This window comes from Erpetoichthys calabaricus, chromosome 4, assembly GCF_900747795.2.
Source record: "Erpetoichthys calabaricus chromosome 4, fErpCal1.3, whole genome shotgun sequence".
In the NCBI taxonomy this organism is placed as follows: Eukaryota; Metazoa; Chordata; class Cladistia; order Polypteriformes; family Polypteridae; genus Erpetoichthys; species Erpetoichthys calabaricus.
The window spans coordinates 99,293,878-99,315,238 of NC_041397.2; the positions used below are offsets into that span (position 1 = coordinate 99,293,878).

Sequence of the window (21,361 nt, forward strand, 5' to 3'; positions counted from 1 at the left end):
GTATTAGCAGTAACTCAAGAGTATTCTTCTCTTAACTTTTCCTCTCGTCCTGTCTTTTTCTGATCAGCTCTTTTACAGATTAAGTTAATCTAAATATATTTTGGTCATCCTCTCCCAAAAGACAACTTTGCCTTTTTAATAATTAAATTTATGGTCTCTGAAAAATGCTTTTCAGAGCGCATATGCTTCTGACATTAGAGTCAGGAGGATAAGTTGTTTAATTTAGAAACAGTGGTTGTAAGAAGTGCACTTGTGCCATCACCCAAAGTTCATAAAACTAAGATCATGTTTCCAAATCAGCTACTTTAGCTTCCGCTTCAGACATCCTAAATGGTAGCCAACAGCAGAGCATGCTTTTATAACATTGAAACTGGTTTTGAAACCATACATGCATTATGGTAGCAGTTATCTCCAAACAATACCTTACAAACGCAATATAACATAACTAATCACGCTTTCTACCTAAACTAGTTATTAAAACATTCAGGTGATTCTTAAGCAAATATCAAAGCGTTAACATTTTTAGTAGCCAAGCTATTTTTAACATCCATCCATCCATTATCCAACCCGCTATATCCTAACTACAGGGTCACAGGGTGGTTTTAACATAGTAAGCTATTTTAGATTAAAAGAATAAAGTATCTTTGTAAAGGTCTACATTGTAAACAAAAGAGGCTCCTTCTGGAAAACATTCTGCTTCTTCCTCCGACAATATGCACACCCAGTGTGGTGTAGTGGCCACAGAAGATTGCTATGCTAGTCCAGTACCTGCAGCCACCACACTGTGTGACCCAGAATAAAGAGAGTTAATGCTTTGACTCACTGAAAAAAAAAAATCTTCTGATTAACTGAAACCCACTTTCAGGAACAGAACCCTTAAGGCAAGTGGTCTGCCTTCATAGCTTACTGACAACCCCAGAAGCTGAATAAAACCTGAAAAGTATTTTCTTCACATTCTTCTTTCTTCTTCACAACTTTAAACCTATTGGTTAAACTTTTTGGGGTGGGGATCATTCCTATTTCGGAATCAAGAGTTTTAATTTCCTTTCTTTTGATTTATACAAAGATTTAAAAAGAATATGCTTTCTTGAGCTATAATGTTGTGAATGATTAGCTTCTATTTTTTACTAAATCATACACTATAGCAAGACAAGCTTGTGAGCTCTGAATGGGTTGAATTTTCAGGAAAAACTACTGGACTGCAAATGAAAAACTTGTAACTTGTGAATCTCAGAGAATGTATTTTCTGGACATTTTCATCACCTTGCTTCTGTAAAGTGAGATTGTTGTCATTGCAAGCCATTAAGTTCTTGTCCTAAAAAATGTGTTTTGCATATCAAAGATACAGTAGCTCTGTTAAATTCATGTTCTGCTTGTTTATAACTAACAGCAGCCAAATTGAGTCTGCTGTTTTAATTTGTGTAGTGTTGAGTTTATCTCCTTTTGGTGCCAGTTTTTTCACTAACTTTCGAAACTACTATCTGCACCCAAATGTAGTAATTTTCTGCAGTTTTCCATTTAAGTCAAAAGTATCTGTCTATCTATTTAGTTATAATATCTAGCTAGCCAGCTCTTATATAGAACATTTCTATCGGCCTAGCTATTTACATGGTCCTGCCTATTTATCTCTCTGTGTGTCTGTTTATCCATCTGTCCATCCATTCATTGATTCCTGTTTGTCTGTCTCTCTGTCCTTTTATCCTTTCATCCCTCCAAATATGCTGTATATGAAAACTAAACAGTTAATTTAAATTAAGCTGGTCATGATAAGAGTACAATTTAAAATTTTGAAATGAAAACGTTTTAAGAGATACTGTAAACACTACCACCATATTCATTTGAATGTTTCAATTTTCCTTTCCTCCCAAATTAGAAAAACTCTTCTTAAAAGAGGACTTCACTTTAAGGTACATAATATCTGGAATTTGGGGATGTTAAAATTAAGCATGCATAATTTATAGACTATGTGTAAGCTTATATATGCTTAAAATGGGATATTTTGGAAATCACTTGCTTTGAACATTCAACACACTTTAAGTAAGAATAAATTTAAACCAGCTTGCAGGCTATGACGATTCCTATTAATTATGCATTTTTATAAGGCTTGGCAATGTGCCTTTCAATAAAGCCCTTTTCACCCACCCTAATCCACATGAACCTTTTTTGTGAGGCTAATGGGTGTAGCACAAAGGCAATAACACTCACAGGTGTACTTTGTTTTGTGAAATGTAACATTTAACTTTAGCTGTAAGGACCATATGGAAATATGACATTATGGTGATGTCCATATGCACTGAAAAAATTTAAAACATCAAGATGGACAGGGTATGCATGGTCAGTGGCATTATTATTACTATTTTATTAATTGTCTGTCTCTGGAAATGTGTTGTGGTATTTTTTAATTTTAATTATGCTTCAGCCACCATGCTGTCACATGACCTTAATTAATTCTTTCTTTACCTCAGTAATGGTAAGGCAGCAGTTAATTGTTTTTTTGATACTGTCGTAGAGTAGCTAGAAGAAGCCAGTCCTCTATCAAGTGGAGTGGATGCTTTAGTAATGTTGAAGTAAAATGAGCACGATTTTTTTATTTCCCTACATTAACTTCTGTGTAGTCTTTAAAAAGTGAAGAGGCCCTTAACATTTTTACTTTGTAATTTCAAGGGATTTGCCTTTATAACTGAAAGTACATTTGTTATGTATTACATTTGCTTTGAGTAGAGCCATGTAAAATCAACAGTTTTTATTCAGTAGATACATTGAATTATTCATCTCATACTTTTGCACAGTTCTATTAATGTGTATTTGCACAAAAGAACATGTTAAGCAGTATATGCCTGTTGAAATAGCATTTGTCATACTGAATCTAAAAACACAAGACAACTATGTCATAATCTTTCAGATGGTAGACTAGATGCAAAATAGTCAGAATACATATTAAGCACTACTAATTATTCAGTTGATGTCATCATTAACCTGCAAATGCTGGTGAACATTTATTTGCTTCATAACCTACACTTAAATATGCATTGTGATTTATCCACTTTTTCTCATATTATTTGAAACATTTAGATCAGTTTTGTTCTTGGTTTGATTAAATTACTATATAAATGTTATAATAACATAGCCATGTTACCTGTCAAGGACTGGTAATAGAATAATTTAAAATTATTTGCTATGTGTACTTTTAGTGCCTTTCATCTGTATTTGTGTGTGTCTAAACCTCTTTTCACTGATGCTCCCTTTCTCAAATGTGTTCCCCTAAAGCCTCTTTCTCAGACTCTGTCATTATTTTTACTATTTTTACTAAACTTTTTTGCCTAGGCTTATGGTAACCACTATGCTATGTGTCTCCCATGTTTATTGATGTTTTATTTAAGCTAACAATTATTAAGCTTAAATATTTTTACCAACATGGCATTATACTTATAATTACAATCGGGCAAACTATTACTAACCTCTGAGAAACATCATCTGAGCTCTCAAATCAAGAGTAAATTGCATCTTTAATTGTAGCTGCTTATGGTAGCTCTCTTTTTTGCCACAGTTCCCTTGACTATCCAGCACCTCTTGTGTTGAATGTTTCAATAAATTAAAACTGTGGTGGGTAATCCACATGATCTTTGTGTTTCCTCTCTCTGTCACCATTCAGAAGATAGCTATAGCCATGCTGATTTTCCTTTTAACTTCTTGTTGGTCATATTGTTCAGTGCCCATGGAGGAACACATAAGAACACATTTTTCCAGGTTCAGATGTCACAACAGACTTACTGAGAGACTCTGATTAATTCAATTACCTGCCTGTTCCTAACAGTTTGAATATACTATATTATATTATTTACTGTTTTAGTTGTGATGTATATAATTTTAGTAATTTAACTAAATATTTTGAGATGTGTTCAAATTTGACATGATCACTTTAGGAGGTCTGTATGCCAAAATTTGATCTGAGTTGTAATTAATTAATGTGTGACTTAATAAATGTTTTTATTGTTGTTAAATGGGTGATTGTTTTACCTTGCTATATTTATTAAGAGTTTTTCTTTATAAATAAAAAGCACTAAATCTGCAACAACAGGATGTTTAAGTTTACAAAATAAATAAGGTCATTTATTGCAGTCAGAAGTGGGCTTTAGCACAAATCTGTAGCACAATTTATCCTTTTTTTTTATTTCTGCTTTCTTGATTGCCAAAGCTTTTCCTAACCCCCTCCCTGCCTTGTGTTTTACCTTTTAGTAATAACTGTGTTGTTTGCTACAAATCCTTAGGTGCATTTAGAATCTGTTTGATGGCGTTTGGGATTTGTCAGTGTCTGGGTGCCACTCATCACCTTAGCACTGTTACTTCAATTATTTTAATCTGTCTCTGAAATGAGTTTGGTAAGAGTTGGAGTTTTGAGTGCTTCAGGCATTGCGATTAACATTTCGATCTTCCGGCATTAGTTTAGATGAGTTTTATCTTTCGGAATAAACAAAAGGGAATCTTAGTTCGAGCTATGTGTGATTAAAGGTTTGGAGAGGTCACTTTTTATCACTACAGTTCATGCTCAAGCATGGATTGATATTTGTTCAAGTAGAAACTGAAATTCCCTTCCCAAACTCGCTTCTCTGTAAGAATGACTAATTTTATCACAATTGGGACTACTTGCGAGGTTTGACCTAGAGTTACATGACTTTTTTAAGCACAGTGAAATTAAATTATTTTCTGTCCTTTTTATAAGACATGTGTTTTGAGTAAAATATGTGCCTCAGAGCATTAGCCAGCTTCGCAGTGTCTTTTAGTGTTAGTAGCCAAAACATACAAAAGGCTCAGTTAAATGGTTGGTAGACTCATTGTTAACCACTTAAGGCAGTTTGACGCTGTAGGTGATATAATCCATAATAAGAACAATATATATATACATTGATACAAAAATTTGCCTAATCCAATCAAGGAATTGTGGGGACTTGGAGAAAGACAAGAACCAACTCTGGACAAGGTGCAAATCCTTATAGGGCTGTGAGGGATGGCCGGCCAAATCTTCCGGTCCACACCTCCAGGCCACCAGATGGAGCCCTCCCAGCAGCATGGAAGGTCCCCAAATTCCAGCAGGGCATTATGGACATTGTAGTTTTTATAAACAACCCTGCTGGATACCATGGGGACCACCAAGAGCCGCTGTAGGGAGGCTTACAGAGTGCTACATGCCCTATAACCCGGAAGTGCGTCATGATCACATGACCGGAAGGAATGACGTGCTTCCGGGTTGAAGAAAAGGACTTTTAATCTGATCCGGAAGTGATGAGGACTTATGGATTGTTGGGCTGGAACCACTTCCGGGTCAGGGGATATAAAAGGACTCTGGGAAAGCCCAGACACTGAGCTGAGCTGGGAGGAAGGGTGGCTAAGTGTCTGGGAGAGGAGGATTGGGAGTAAGAATTGTGAATTAATAGTATTGAGTATTGTATGTGTAGTGTGGAGTGGAGGGTGCTTAGTGCACAGTATTGTAATAAAAATAAGAGGAGTTATACTTTTACCTGGTGTTTGGCGTGGTACCTGAGGGTTCAAGGGAGAAATAGCGCCCCCTACTGCTACAGTGGCATAGTCGGCAGGATTCTCTGGCCGTCGGTTGGCAGAGGACCTGAAATTAAATCATTTGTGTGGACAGTGAACCCTGAGAAGGTAGCGTCGAAGCACCCAGAGGTCGAAACGCCACACTATACCAAGTGCGCTGCGATAGTGAGCCTTATTGTACTTTGGACCGCGATGGGGAAGAAATCTGGAAGGAAGAATGGGAGTCGCCCAAAGGAACAGACCCTAACTGACGCCGAGCGAGTCTGGACATACCTGACGGGCAGTGAGGAAGACAGGGCGCTGATTAAAGCTGAGCAAGCCCGAGCGGCGCGACAGCAGGAGCACTGTCGGAAATCGGACACGCCGGACTGCCTAAAGGACCTTGAAACACGCCATCAAAAGCCAGAGGTATGTGCTGAGAAAACGCCCGTTGCGCCAGGACCTTTCTTTAGTTGTTTTGCAGAGGCCTGTAAGCGCGAATCGGACTGTGAGTCGGACACCTACCTCATACCTAGGCAAGATGGCCGCGATTCAGAGAAGGCGAACCAATCTAGGAGTCTGCAGGGGTTCCTATTTGACGATATCAGTCACGTGTACTATCCTGGACAGGCTGGGTAAGCCGAAACCAAAATATGGTGTCACCTAATCAGGAAGAGTCCAGACGATTCACCGAAATGGAGCACGTAATCTCACCCGAAGGATTTTGGGAAGGAGAAGGTCAGCGTCGGTCCGTAGGTGAGGTCATAGTTTCCCTGACAGAACCGAGCTCCCCGAAAGGGAAGGGGGAGGCGAGCGAAGCAGCGCCGGAATTAAATAAAGGTAAAGAGGAGCGGGATGTGACTGAACGGTCCGCCGACAAATTAGAAAAGGTAGATCGCAGTCGGCCGGTAGCGGCCACCCGATCCTCTAGAGACTCCAATTCCCAAGAGCCTCCACAAAGCCCGTCAGAGCACGCGCCGACAGCAGACGTGCTCATTGGCTCCTGGCCGGTAGGTAAGGAGAAGGCGGAAGTTAACTTGCCTCCGGCCGAATTAAATAACTTTATGGACGTGTGGGTACTTGAAAAGCTAATCGAGCCCGTACGTAGTTTCTTACAGACGCTGACGGCGATTCAGATGATCGTCGGGGAACTGGGAGAGAAGGCCGAAGCGCCCATACGGAAAGTGGACGAATTCCTGCGGCGTATAGGTCAACCTCCCGTCTTATATGATTTGGCAGTACAGGTGGGTAATGCCGGTACCGTACATTATAAAGGGACGCAGTGCGATTCGGGCCTGCGATTAATAAGTAGCGGGTGCCAAGTCACTGCGAACCCAACAAGGGAATGTGGTGTGATGACAGAAGGGGCGGAGGAAGCGCCGATCAAACCGGAGCAGCTGAAAAGTGCTGTCTCTCGGGGCGATGCGGTACTGAAGACGTCGCCTCTAATTAGGTTAAAAGTAAGGTTCTCTGGGGAGTCTGGACAGCGCAGCCAAGACCCGACTGATGGGTCCTCCTAGAGGAAGACGTCCCTCGCGGGGCTGGCCGCTCCGCCCCGCCCCAGTGGTCTTCACTAAGGGGAGGGAACTGTGAGGGATGGCTGTCCAAATATTCCGGTCCACACCTCCAGGCCGCCAGATGGAGCCCTCCCAGCAGCATGGAAGGTCCCCAAATTCCAGCAGGGCATTATGGACATTGTAGTTTTTATAAACAACCATGCTGGATACCATGGGGACCACCAGGAGCCGCTGTAGGGAGGCTTACAGAGTGCTGGTGTTTGGCGTGGTACCTGAGGGTTCAAGGGAGCAATAGCGCCCCCTACTGCTACAGGGCCTACTCATGTGCTGGGCCACACTCACTCCAGCCTATTTCAAAATCATTAGTTAACCTAATATGCATGTGCTTTTGAAAGTGGGGGAAAAAACTGCAGTACCTGTAGGAACTGAAACAGGGAGAGCACGCCGACTCTACACAGATGGTGTGCATGGGAGGGGATTCAGCCTCTTTGGCTCCTTTGGACATCCTCATAATTACATTGTTTCAGTATGTGTTATGGCCAACTATTAGGGTCCTTTGTTCCAGAGGACCTGAAATTTGTTTTGTTCATTTGTGTTTTCAGGCTAACACAAATGTATTATTGGTTCTGTTTCACAGAAAGGAGCACATTATTTAGCAGAGTAAAGTCAACAGAACATGTGTCCATTTTTGTGAACTCAAACCATTTCAGTCCAGTGTTGAAGGGAGCCAGATCCTATCCTGTACATGGAAGGAACCATCCCTGATGTGACACCAGTCCATTAGAAGGGTCATTTACTTATACTGGACCAGTTTTGGAGTAGCTTTTTCAATCATTGCCATATGTTTTTGAGAAAATATACAATCTCCAGACAGACAATTATCCATTTTCAAAGAGCACTGAGGTTAGCCATGCTGTCAATGGAGACAAACTGCCTGTAGTGAAGTGAAATGTGGTAAAACCAGCCAGTCCAGCATGAGGACAGTAAAGAAGTATAAGTAAAAATGAAGACTTATTGAGAGTGTTAATTTCTAGACCATTGTGGAAGAGTGTAATCCCACCCAAAGTAGCACTAGATAAGAATCCTGGGGCATCCAGCTGCCCTACTAACATATTTTAGCATTAGTGTGTTTTACTGTACATGATGAGCTGATAATTAAAGAAAAATCCAATAATTAATAGATGCTTTGTGTTCAATGTTAAAACACCAATGCAGTGAAACCCAGAATAAAACAAACTGGGAAAAAATGCAGTAGTCATTTGGAAGTCTTCCTTCCCCACAAGTGATCACAAAACAATCACTAGTTCTGAGACTATCCACACTAAAGCGCAATGAATGATGCAACATGGGATTTTTGCTGCAGCTGCTCTCCCTGAGTAAGTGCAGCTGGCAATGAGGTGTACCTGGCTGATTCTGTGCGGTAGGGTCACATCGGTAATGGAATTTTTAAATGGTGATAGCTGTGAGAGAAATCATCAATAATATCAAATTGCTAGACCTTGCCACCACTTGTAGTTATGACATTAAGAATGCATTTTCTCATATTTTTAGTTCTTACTTACAATTACTTCTATACTACATAATTTTTGTCACAACATTCCTTATTGAGCATATATTGTATTTCGTGCTTTCCACATGAGGATCTTGCTGAGAAAATATTTCAGATTTGATTTTATGGAACAGTCGCTTTGCTACTGTAAGCATACAGCATCAGGAAAAAGCAATTCACATTTTAACGGTCTGCATGGCATGTCACATAAGTTAAAATTATTCAGAACACAAGATTTACTTTTCATATTTTATTTTTTAAATCATGAATTATTACCCAAAAGAGCAGGATTCAAGAGTGCAGCACATCTTAGAGTGACAGTTTCTCATAATTAAGGTGCAAGCAAAAATGAACAGATGTGTATATAAAGTATCCCCCACAAAGTAATTTAATATGCTACTTTAAAAAAAGCAGTAATATTTTTTTAACTTTAACTGGCTTAATAAACAACAGTTTTGCTTTAAGCACATAAACATTGAACTTCGTCATCTCTTTGACGAACCAATATCATAGTCTGACTGAAAAAGGCTGATCTGAGGTTAGTCCTTTGTTCAGGGTATGCAAGCGGTCCTCCAGATTGCTGGGAAATCATGGGGTTGGTGGTAGGATTGGCACTCCAGCCGTTGTAAAAAAAAAAAAAAAAAATTCACACAATTCTGAGACAACAGAAAGGACTGCTTTCTGCTCTCCACGGGAGTAGCTCTTCTCGCTTATGAAGGGGATGGGGGAAAGCTGTTTGGAAGTCCATCCCTGGAAGAGTCAAAACTGTCAGAGAGTCAATGGGGTCAGGCCTGTCGGGGATCAGAACTGGTGTGGTGCTGAGGCGTCGCCCGCTGCATGGCAGCACTCAGGTCCCAGTTTGATGCGGCCCATCCGGGCAGGCACATGGAATGTCTTATCTCTCCAGCATGATGATCATCTTCCCTTTGCTACTGGAGGAGCTGCATAAACTCCACATTTCAGTGGTGGCACTCTCTGAGGTGCGCAGATATGGGACTGGCCAAATCTCTGTAGGTGGGCACATCTTGTATTGGTCTGGTCACTGTGATGCCTGTCATAATCAGGGAGTAGCTGTTGCTGTGGCGGATTGGCTTCTTCTGATGGTGTCTGATGTCACTTCTTTCAACGAGCGTATTATGAGACTCGGATTACGGCACTTTCTAGGTGCCTTGTCAGTTGTCTCAGTGTATGCTCCAACCGTGGTGAGTGACTTCTCAGTGAGGGAGACATTTTATTTGCAGCTTCACTTGGTGCTTGATGGGTGCCCGTGAGGCGATACTTCTCTGGTCATGGGTGACTTCAATGCAGCCTCTGGTACTGACAGGGCTGGCTATGAGCATTGTCTCGGTCCCCATGGGTCTAGTGACCATGGTAAAAGTGGCGACTGCCTATCCTAATGTGATGTGGGAGACCTTCCGTGACAAGACCCTTAAGGTTGCTGAGGGTTGTGTTGGTGTTCTCAGAAGAAGGTGTTTTATTTTGCAGGGCACTCTGGATATCATCAAGAGAAGTAGCTCTCCATGGCTTGATGGCAACTCCGGTCCATACCGGGAACTGAGAACGACAGCTGTGAGGGCTCTGAGGGCAGATAAGGAGGTATTTGTTAAAGGAATCTGTGAGCAAGTGACACACCATCTATGGTGTAGTGACCCACGTCATGCTTACAGAGGAATCAAAGCATTACGCACATCTGAATCTGTTCCTCTGAGAGTCACCGTCAGGGTGGGTGAAGGAACGGTCCTTATGGATGACACTGCAGTTGTGACCTGCTGGGCTGACTACTTTAAGCAGCTGATTAAAGCTGATCCTCTGGCTAGGACGTTGGATATCTCTGGGTCCACAATACTTGAGGCTGATCCTACAGTTAGCTGTGAACCAGCCAGTCTCACTGAGATTGCACAGGTGGTGAACCAACTGAGGATAGGGAAGGCTGCAGGGATCTGTGGTATCCGTGGTGAACTTCTTCAGGCTGGTGGTAAGACCGTCCTCCTGACATTGCAAGCAATTTCTGCTTCCATTTGGGATATTCCAACTGACTTGGAAAATGGGATTTGTCATCCCTATCTGGAAAGGGAAGAATGATTGCTTGGATTGTAGCAACTGCAGGGGGATAACACTGCTCTAGGTGCCAGGTAAGGTCCTTGCTAGGGTCGTTCTCAATTGGATCCGTGATCACTTGCTTACCTACCAGTGACTGGAGCAGTCTGGTTTTACACCTAAGAAGTCTACCATCGAACGCATTCTGGCACTGAGGGTTCTCATGGAGCACAAACTTGGATATCGGCAGAGTTTCTTTGCAGCCTTTGTCGATTTTCGTGAAGCGTTCAACTCAGTTGATCAAGCTGCCCTGTGGGACATCCTGAGACTTCGCGGGATCCCCTCAAGTTTGCTGTATATCATGGCTGACCTTTACACTGGTATTGTGAATGATGTGCAGAGTAGTGGCAGAACATCTGTGTTTTTCCCAGTTGATTCTAGTGTTCTTCAGGGTTGTGTTCTTCCTCCTACTCTGTTCAATGCTTGCATGGACTGGATGTTGGGCAGGGTTGTGGGGGCCAGCAGCTGTGGGGCATCTGTTGGTGAAGAAAGATTCACTGATCTTGACTTTGCCAACGATGCTGTGGTCTTTGCGGAGTCAATGGAGACTCTGACCAGGGCTCTCAAGAGACTGAGTGAGGAGTCTGAGTGTCTGGGCTTGCAAGTGCCCTGGATAAAAAACCAAGATCCAGGCATTTAATGACCTCTTGGGCACAGCCAAGGGAATCCTTGGGTACCACTGGTTTGACTTTGTGTCAAATGAGTGGTTGCTCATGGAGTCATGGAGCGAGGCACATTACCTGCATTGTATGGCAGCGTCAGTTACGGCAGTATGGCCATGTGGTGTGATTCACCGAGGGTGATCCAGCTCATAGGATCCTCATTCTTGAGGACCCGAGTGACTGGACCAGGCCAATGGTGACGCCCATGTAACACCTGGTTGCGGCAGATAGAGGGTCATTTCCGGAGGGTTGGATTGGACTGTGTGTCTGCGTGGAGGGTTGCCAACCAGGATCCCAAGCTGTTTTGTCATGTGGTGAGTGTGGCAACGTGCTGTACCAGTGCATGCTCCAGAACCTCACCTGACCTGACGTTTGATTAGTGCGTGAAACAATACGCTCCTTAAAAGCGGTATCACCCCTTTCACTTAATTGTAGTTTCCAGGGGTTTCTGTTTTACTGAGCTATCAGACACTTTTGTGTCAGGGGGTTCATTACTTGGAATTCTCTACTGCGTGATACAAAAGCCTTGTGTAAAAAAAAAAAAAAAAAAATTTACAGTATCAGCATAAGACTACTATCTGAGACTTTTGGATGAGACGTAAAACTAAGATTCTGGCTCACTGTATTCATGAAAGATACCTGGGCATCCTCTTTGAAGAGTACAGTGTATACTGATGTCCAGGCTAAATTGTCCACCACAGCCTAGTCATTCTCTCCTAATAATCATCCCATGTCCCTAACTGACTGACTTTCTGTCACCAATAGCAAGCATACCAGTTTAAAATGTCTGCTGTCACATCATTCAGATGAATGCTGCACATTGATGGTGGTTGAATTGGCACCCCATTCTATGTAAAGTGCTTTGAGTAGTAAGAAAATTGCTGTATAAATGTAATCTTATTTTCTCCTTTGTATTTTTCTACTTTTAGAAATGAAAACTGTACCTGGCCGAAGTTGTCCCTACTCTTGAATACTGCACTGATAATCATTTTAGCATACGACACAAGTTGTGTAGTTTTCAATTATTCTAGCAAATATTTTTATTGCTTTTTTAAAATTTATCCTTTTATATGGTGCACAGAATTCACAAATGCCCTGAAAGACCTCTGGAATAGCAATATGACTCCAAAACTGACTTTGCAAAAGGCCCAAAATCCTTATCATCATGCCCAAGTTCAAAACTTGAGACAAACTTGGTGTGATTTTCACTGTAAGCCCCAGGGTCTGGACTAGATAAGCCACTTGGGGATCCATGTATGTAGATAAGGTATCTGTCAGGTCTATCTATATGTCTATTACACTTTCTGTCCTAATGGCTAGCTTTTTTGAAGGTGTATGGAGGTTTCTTTGGAAAACAGACGTTTAAAGGTTTATCTGCATGGCAAAGAATTGTGGTGTCTGAGTTATCTCAAGATCATATAGCCATTTCACAGCCAAATCACAAATCAGATTGAGCGATGAGACAGAACTGAGAGTAAACCTGAGAAGTGCATGGCTAAGGCCAGACAGCTATGTTTATGCATATTATTCATTAGAAGAGATTAACTATGTTTTAATAAAGTAGCTCAATCTCTTGCACTTAATATTCAGAAAAACAAAGGCCTGGCGCATTTCTTTTAGCTGTCTTAAAGCTTATCAATATCTGATGTCTATGTCTTTGTTGTTCCCCATTTATTAAACTTTCTTATTAGAATTTATTGAATTCTAATTCACTATCTTTATGTTTCATTGTTTCACATAAGCAGTTACTGTGATTCTATATTTTTACTATCACCACTTATCTATGATCTAAAGTTTCTAAAGTAATTTTAGGGAGACATATTGATCCATATTGAGCAAAAGTCAGCACGCTCATATTTTTCAGTGATCGTATAGACTAATAAAGCATAATCAAATCCTTTCTCCATTACTGCAATAGCATAAAATATACTATCTATGTCTGTAAAGCAATACTATTTTAAATTGTAAAAAATCATTTCTAGTCCTCTGTTGTCAAATGATTTTTATCAAATGTTTTTGTTGTTTCCACCCCAATTCCATTTTTATTGACTTAGTGCCTCATCACACAGGAGTGTCAGTCAGATTAATTTATTCATTTTGTGTTTTATTTTAGTCTCCGCAGAAAACCTGGAAAAGAACCTTAAGCAGATGGAGAGGCAGCTTCAACAGCTTGAGAAGGATTTGGAGACCTTTCCCCCTGCAGAGGAAACGCATGACAAGTTTGTGACAAAGATGTCCATATCCTTTCTGACAGTTACAGCGGTCACTAAGCATAAGTCTCTTAAGCCAAGGGTTTATTTCACACTTAGGACTCATTTGCAAAGCCCCATATATTAGGAATCAGGCAGATTCACCTTTGAATCTCAGACATGCAGGGCTTAAGTGTCATCTCTTGAAAGCATTTCAGAACACCTGCACATTATTAATAGTGGGATCCATTGAGCTACGGCTGCAAATTAAATACTGACCCTTTAAGCTTCAGCCATTTTTGCAGGAAAAAAAATACTTCAATCTCCTTTTTTTAATTATAAATACAATAGAAAGAAGCTCTGTTCTGCTTTAGTTGAAGCTACACATTCTTATTCAAGTTTCCAGTACAATTATTAAATTTGACTTCTGGAAGCTGTGTAAGATATATACATAACCAGCGTGTTGCCTGAAGCATTATGATCTTTTATCTCCTGTGTGGATTAACATTTTTCAAAATGTCACAATAGGATGAAATAGTTCAAGAAATGTTCAACTAGCAAAGACTGACAAATTGACAAGATCCCTTCATCTCTAGAAATGCTGTTTTTTTTTTTGATCGATTTTTTCCTTCCAGGTTAAGAATCATGCAGTATATATTTTAAAGTATGTAGTTTTACTTTTTTGTAATGTCTTGCATTGAATGCACATAGCTTTTTTGAGATAGATGACTCATTAGGCTGTACTATGTAAGAAATCTAGGAAGACTTTGCAGAACTTGGTGTGGGATCAAGGCAAACAATGTTGAATTCTAGGCATTGTGGATTTTTAGTTAATCTAATTCCACAGTAAGACTGTTTCAGAAAAGCTCTGCCAGATGCATGTAAAACTTAATATCAATTTAAATTTGTTCAAGGAGGTGGAGCAGTGATGTATAGCAACTGCTGTCATTTGTTCCTTGCGCTGATTTAGGACTGGTGTACAGCCACTGTATGCATCTGTTCAGTCATGATGTAATATGCTGATGCCTAGTAATGAGTTTGTTCGCTGTCGTCCAATACACATCTATTTTATACGGAGCACATGTTACCTGAAATATGTGTTATCTTCTTTTGCTATATGCATTTCTATCATCTAAGAAACAGGCACCTAAAATTGTACATAGAGGGAAAACAAAACATTCAAATATTAGGGGAAACAAGTACTTGGCTTAATCTTTTTTTTAATTTAAAAGAACACTCCATTCAAAAATTATGTTTTTCTTTCAGTCACATACCACTTTTGTTGATGTGGTGAGCAAGAAAAATTTTTAATCTCATATTTTTAGGAAGGAACACATTATATGAAACAGTAGGCTGTAATATGGATTAGTGGGGGTTCAATACTTAACAATGTTAATACATCTATGCAGAAATCTCAAGTTTACATGCCTTTATCTCTTCATATGACCACAGTGCCCAAAACAGGGTTTTTTTTGTTTTTTTTTTGTTTTCTTCAAACAGAACTGAAGACAGGGTCCTGGACCAGTGAATAAAGGGGAGAGGTAGATCTTCCATCCAAAAGCTTAATCTTGTCTGAGCACACTTATTGTTTATGTACTGCTCTGATTTATTGGAAGTAATTACTTAACAGTAGTTTAGCAAATAAGCACGTGTTTTGGACTTTGTGAGTATACAGCTGGATAAATAACACATGGATTGCTGAAAAAGTCCAAAGTTGGATGACAGTAGTGATTGACTCATAGATGGCATTCAGTTGTTAAACCATCTATATATATATAAAATCCCTGTGTGCATCCAGGTTTCCGTGTGTGGGTGTCTTCTGGTGAAGTGCGCATGCGCGGGGCACGGTGCGATGCGCGATATTACTGTCAGAGAAAGTTAGAGGCATTTTACGGAAATACAAACCAGTATTACTGCGAGAGGAAATTAAAGGTACACAATACCGTGACGCATATTACAGCATTACTGTCAGAGGAGATTAAAGGCATATTACCGACGCGCACGCCTGTATTACCGCCAGAGAAAATTAAAGGCATATTACGGACGTACAAGCCAGCGAACGTACAAGACGATATCCTTCAATAAGGGCGCGCACAAAAAGGCGAGCCTCAAAAGGGCGACCTCAATTGGGCGCAGCGAATAAAGGCGCGCGTAAATAAAGATCTGCACCTTTGTTGCTCTTTACATATTCCAGAGCCATTTGAACTAAATTATCTACGAACGCCTTTATTTGCTCAATTGAGCTCGCCTTTTTGTGCGCGCCCTTATTGAATAGAGCCGTACAAGACAGTATTACTGTCACAGAAAATTAAAGACACACAATACACGGCGGCAGCCCACGAAGAACGGTCAGCTCAGCAAGTAAACATCAACAAAAGAAAGGCTGAAAGAAAGAAAAATACGACCAACAAAAAGAATGGAGTATGTGAATTTCCCCTTGGGATTAATAAAGTATCTATCTATCTATCTATCTATCTATCTATCTATCTATCTATCTATCTATCTATCTCCCTTGCCATTTAATATAGACTGTTCCTACTAATGTTTATGCACTACTGTTCTAGCGCCCGTTATTGTAACGGGCTAAATGACTAGTTGCCTAATAATGAATTGCAGACAGCCAGCAGGTTAAAGCTGCCTTTGTTTAGTTTAAATGTTGTTGACAAAAAAAACAATAAACAATGTAGTTACAATAGGCACCTTTTTTGACTGGTACGTTTTAAAGCATTCAATCATTCAGTAAAAACAATATTATAAAAACTTAACCTTTTCTGTTTTTTAGTGTGATTTGGTGTGATCCTATTTTTTGAGCAGTACTCCATCAAGTGGGAAATATGTGCCAATATAAGTGAAACCATAATGGGGTAAAGATTTAATAAAGAGGCTGCTAAATAAATGGGTTCACATGTTTCATAATATTGACATTATTGCCTTCAGTTTACATTTAAAAATATCAAGGTTGACAGGAGTTGTGTTTGACCCATTGAACATTTTTAGGGCTCCGGGAGACTCTTGCGTTTAGTTTCCTGCTGTATGCCATTGCTTTGATTTTGTTTAATACTGTTAAACCAGTGCTGTAAGACAATCTCGCTTCGCATTTCAGTTGTTAACAAGCTACCCCTCTCTGCAGGTTTGTCTATAGATCAAACAGATCTATTTTGTTAGCGGTGCCTTCGTCGTCCATCACCATAACACTTAATGCCTGCTTAGGTGTTACAGAGGAGAGGCGCTTTGGGGTATGGTTTGCAGATGATACTAACGAAAGACAAATTAGGGCGGTCTTGCTGCCAGGAGTACCTGTTCGTGGAAGAATCAGCTTTGGTGGGATAAATACCTTAAGCACAGCAAGATTTATAGGCTTACCATAAAGTCACTGAAACATTTACACTCTACTATGAAACTTTTACATTGAATTCACCTTAAGATCTTTTTTTTCTCTTTTTTTTCCTCTCTGTAACTCTAAGACTTAAATTGCATTAGAATAAAACATAGTTTGGATGAGAAGCACAAGAGGTCTCATTGACCTCTGAAATAAAAAAAAATAAGGAAAGCTCACTTCATCAAAACAGCCTATCATATGTAAAGTATGGGAATAACAGGAACACCTGTACCAAACAAAGCAGATATTTGACATGAGAACATTTTTAATTGCTTAAGCATTGTAATTAAACATGAGTCAAAACAGTGATTTCAATTTTTGTTGCTTGCTTAACTGGTGGCAATTTTGACCAAAGTTTAGATACAGTAAAGTTAATGTATGAAAGCTCTAAAACAAAATTTCTTAGATATGCCCTTTCTTCCTCCATCTGGCAACTAGCTACCCTTGAGTATTCATATAGACCCATGCTCACTGTACTTTCTTTGGTTTGTCTTACACTTTTGATAACACAATGACACTAAAATGTAACTAATGTATTCCACATTTTGCATCTCAGCCCTGGGTAAAGAAGCACGTTGATTGAATAGAGCAGACAGCATTTATCTGTTGTCAGATATCAGTGAATGACAGTGACTCACTTTAAGAATGCTTGCTCTGGTGCCACACCCAGAATGAAAACCGCTGCATCTGCCCACTTGCAAAGATCTGTGCTAGGAAGATGTCTCTTTGTAAAGCTCTGTGAACAATATCAAGTGATGGTTGAAATGATCCTTTGTGCCTTTCATGAAGTGCATGGGGAAAATGCTTTTACTCTGTGATATGAATTGTGTATTCATCCAAATCTGCTAAGTGCAGTGCTGGATCATGGAGAGCCAGAGCCTATCTTGACATAAGGAGGCCAGAATCAACAATTGATGGGATGCCACTCTGCCACAGGAAACACTTGCACACTAACCCATACTCCTTTAATATTAGACCAGTTTAGAGCTTCCAGACAAATTAATCTGGGATGCTAGAGGAGAATCAAAACATGAAAAGAAAGTACAAGCAGTTGTGAAGCAACACTGCTAAATATGGAATCATAATGTTGCCCATCTGCCCCCTTGTTTACTACAGTGATCCCTCGCTATATCGCGCTTCGCCTTTCGCAGCTTCACTCTATCGCGGATTTTATATGTAAGCATATTTAAATATATATCGCGGATTTTTTGCTGGTTCGCGGATTTCTGAGGACAATGGGTCTTTTAATTTCTGGTACATGCTTCCTCAGTTGGTTTGCCCAGTTGATTTCATACAAGGGACACTATTGGCAGATGGCTGAGAAGCTACCCAACTTACTTTTCTCTTTCTCTCTCTTGCGCTTTCTCTGATCCTGACGTAGGGGGTGTGAGCAGGGGGGCTGTTCGCACACCTAGACGATACGGACGCTCGTCTAAAAATGCTGAAAGATTATCTTCACGTTGCTACCTTCTGTGCAGCTGCTTAGTGAAGCGACATGCTGCACGGTGCTTCGCATACTTAAAAGCTCGAAGGGCACGTATTGATTTTTGCATGTTTGTTTTTCTCTGTCTCTCTCTCTCTCTCTCTCTCTCTCTCTCCCTGCTCCTGACGGAGGGGGTGTGAGCTGCCGCCTTCAACAGCTTTGTACCAGCGGTGCTTCGCATACTTAAAAGCTAAACAGCCCTATTGATTTGTTTGCTTTCTATGTCTTTATGACAGTCTCTGCTCCTGACACACACTCCTTTGAAGAGGAAGATATGTTTGCATTCTTTTAATTGTGAGACAGAACTGTCATCTCTGTCTTGTCATGGAGCACAGTTTAAACTTTTGAAAAAGAGACAAATGTTTGTTTGCAGTGTTTGAATACGTTCCTGTCTCTCTACAACCTCCTGTGTTTCTGCGCAAATCTGTGACCCAAGCATGACAATATAAAAATAACCATATAAACATATGGTTTCTACTTCGCGGATTTTCTTATTTCGCGGGTGGCTCTGGAACGCAACCCTCGCGATGGAGGAGGGATTACTGTATTCTTATGTTCAGCACTTAAGCACCATCTCTAATAGCAGTTATTAGCAGGGGTGGGAAATTGTACTTGAATATTAATGAAAAATTGTAACAATCCTTTTAAAATGACCAAAATTTGAAAACGCAAAACTCATTCCATTAAACATGGAATAAATGTATATTTATGTTAAATTAAAGTCTTTGGAAATTATGAAACTATAAAAACTTCAGAGGATTTGTAACTAAACCCTGCATGAAGAATTCTTCTTAAATCCTGAAACTTGGCATCATACTTTTAATGCCTGTTTGAAATGGAGCAGCCATCAGCTAGAGCAGAGGTGATTAATTTATATGTGGTAATATCAAATCACATTTTCAAATAATCGTCCTTCCTCTGTGCCCACTTTCATGTAAAATATAAATATGGTACACCAAAGGTAGAAGGAATTTTCGAGCTGTCACTAAACCAAAAAATTATATACTTAAAAATGACAGAAGGGTACATGATATTAAGAGACATTGCATATCAAATAAATGAAACCCTGTTACAAGTCTGTGCCTAACTACACTGTGGTTCTATGACATATCTGTCTAGGTGGAGTAGCACTACCACTTGCCTTCTTTATACACCTTTCTTCGTAGACACTCCCTCCTTTCACCTTCTGCCTTGCTTTCACCATAGCTCATACCAGTTGAGCTCTTGCCATAAACTAACCTTCCCACTCAAGCTCAGTAATAAACTGACCGAATCCCCAAGGCCACCCTCCCCAACACCTCCTCTTAGTAGCCCAGGATTTCCTTGCAATTCTGAGCACTAGCTCTGACTTTAAGGCCCATATAACCTTCCATTGATATTAGATATACCATAAAGACACAGATAACCCCCTAATTGTGTTACCTGTCATCCCCACAATGCTCTGCTACTAAACCCCCACTGCTAGCTTTTTTGGTACACCCTGTATAAATTACACCCTTTATTTTGGCAGCCTAGTTACACAAGTAAGGCCATTTAGGTTGCAAAGACTACTTCTACCTCTACCAGGGCTTTTTATGGGCCAGGCCCTTTCCTACAAAAAGTAAAATGGTCCCAACAGATGCCACAAAAATAATTTCCTTGTAACATGTACAGAAGAGCAGACAACTTCAGCTGCTGTCTCTACCTTTGCAAGTGTTCTATAATCAAAATAGTTCCAATAAAGGTAATTTTCACCCTATCTGGATATAATGTGCAGAGAGAGTACACAGTGAGACTAAATATAATATTGCATTGACTTCACCAGCTAAATCATGTTCAAATTTGGCTTGAGAACATCTGTGTTGAAGCTTATCAGAATTATTTTTCTCCCCTAGGTATAAATCTTAAGTGTAATAATCCTCTTTTGCTCTCCTCCCCAGCTAACTGAAGGGTACACTTTGTATTTGTTTCCTGTGGTAGCCATTAGCCTCTACATGTTGACAGTACTGGGCTGTATAAGAATGGACCTCAGCAACTTACAATTGATCATATTAAGACAATACATTTCATAATTTGTTTAAGCTGCTAACCATCGTTATGTCTTAGTTGTTATGTTCTGCAGTGCTGCCTCTTAAATTAATTCTTCAGTTATTATCCACGTACTTGTATTTAATGCATTTCCCAAGACCTCATCTGTTGAATTACTTCAGAGTAGTTTGACTATTTTGGCTTCAGAATGAATGCATGGCATATGAACGGCAACCATACATTCATTGAATAAGTTCGCCTTCAATGGCTTTTGATCCATTTCTAAAGTTTTGATCTCCATCCTTCTGAGTAATCACTTTTGGCAATGGTTATAAAATAGAGTACTTGGGTTGAGAAACATGCCAGTGTTGTCAGTCATACTTACAGTAAGTGTATTGATTGTAGTGGCCTGATAGGTTCAGATCATTTGTAAGACACATATGTTTAATTAGCTCAGGAAATGAACAAGCATTGTACGGTATGCACATATCTGTTAATGTATTCTGTTCCCATACATATGGAAAATTATGCATTTCATCTGAAATTGACCTCCTTAAAGCACTTGTGTTGAAGTGTACCCAAGATATATGAAGAATTAGAACACACGCAAAGGGTTTTTCAGTTTCTTGATAATTTTATTTTTGTGAACATATTGCTAAAAAGTATTAGGTGGATTTAACTCTTTTTCTTATTCTTCTTTACCAGGTAGCCCCTTTGAGATTTACATTTCATTTTCAAGAGCGACAATACATTTTCGTGTCATGCCAGCTGAGCTTTGTTTGTATTACTTTTCATCAGACTGGAGTTTCATGAATAATGAGATAGCGGACTTTGACAGTCTAATGAAGGCAATTTTAGTTTTTTTTTTTCCTGGCCTCTTGACCTTTTTAGCCAAGTAAAATTGAATAATTAGAATATATGTTATTAAGTTACCAGCTATTCAGCT

At 39.9% G+C, this 21,361-nt stretch overlaps 1 protein-coding gene across 1 annotated transcript in view; it reads left to right on the plus strand.

The window, feature by feature from the left end:
- Positions 1-21,361, plus strand: part of LOC114650158 (protein diaphanous homolog 3-like) — a 1,033,571-nt gene that overhangs the window by 780,380 nt on the left and 231,830 nt on the right. The window contains exon 23 of the mRNA XM_051925675.1: positions 13,471-13,594. Coding sequence (XP_051781635.1) covers positions 13,471-13,594 — 124 coding nt within the window. The remainder of the gene's footprint in view (positions 1-13,470; positions 13,595-21,361) is intronic.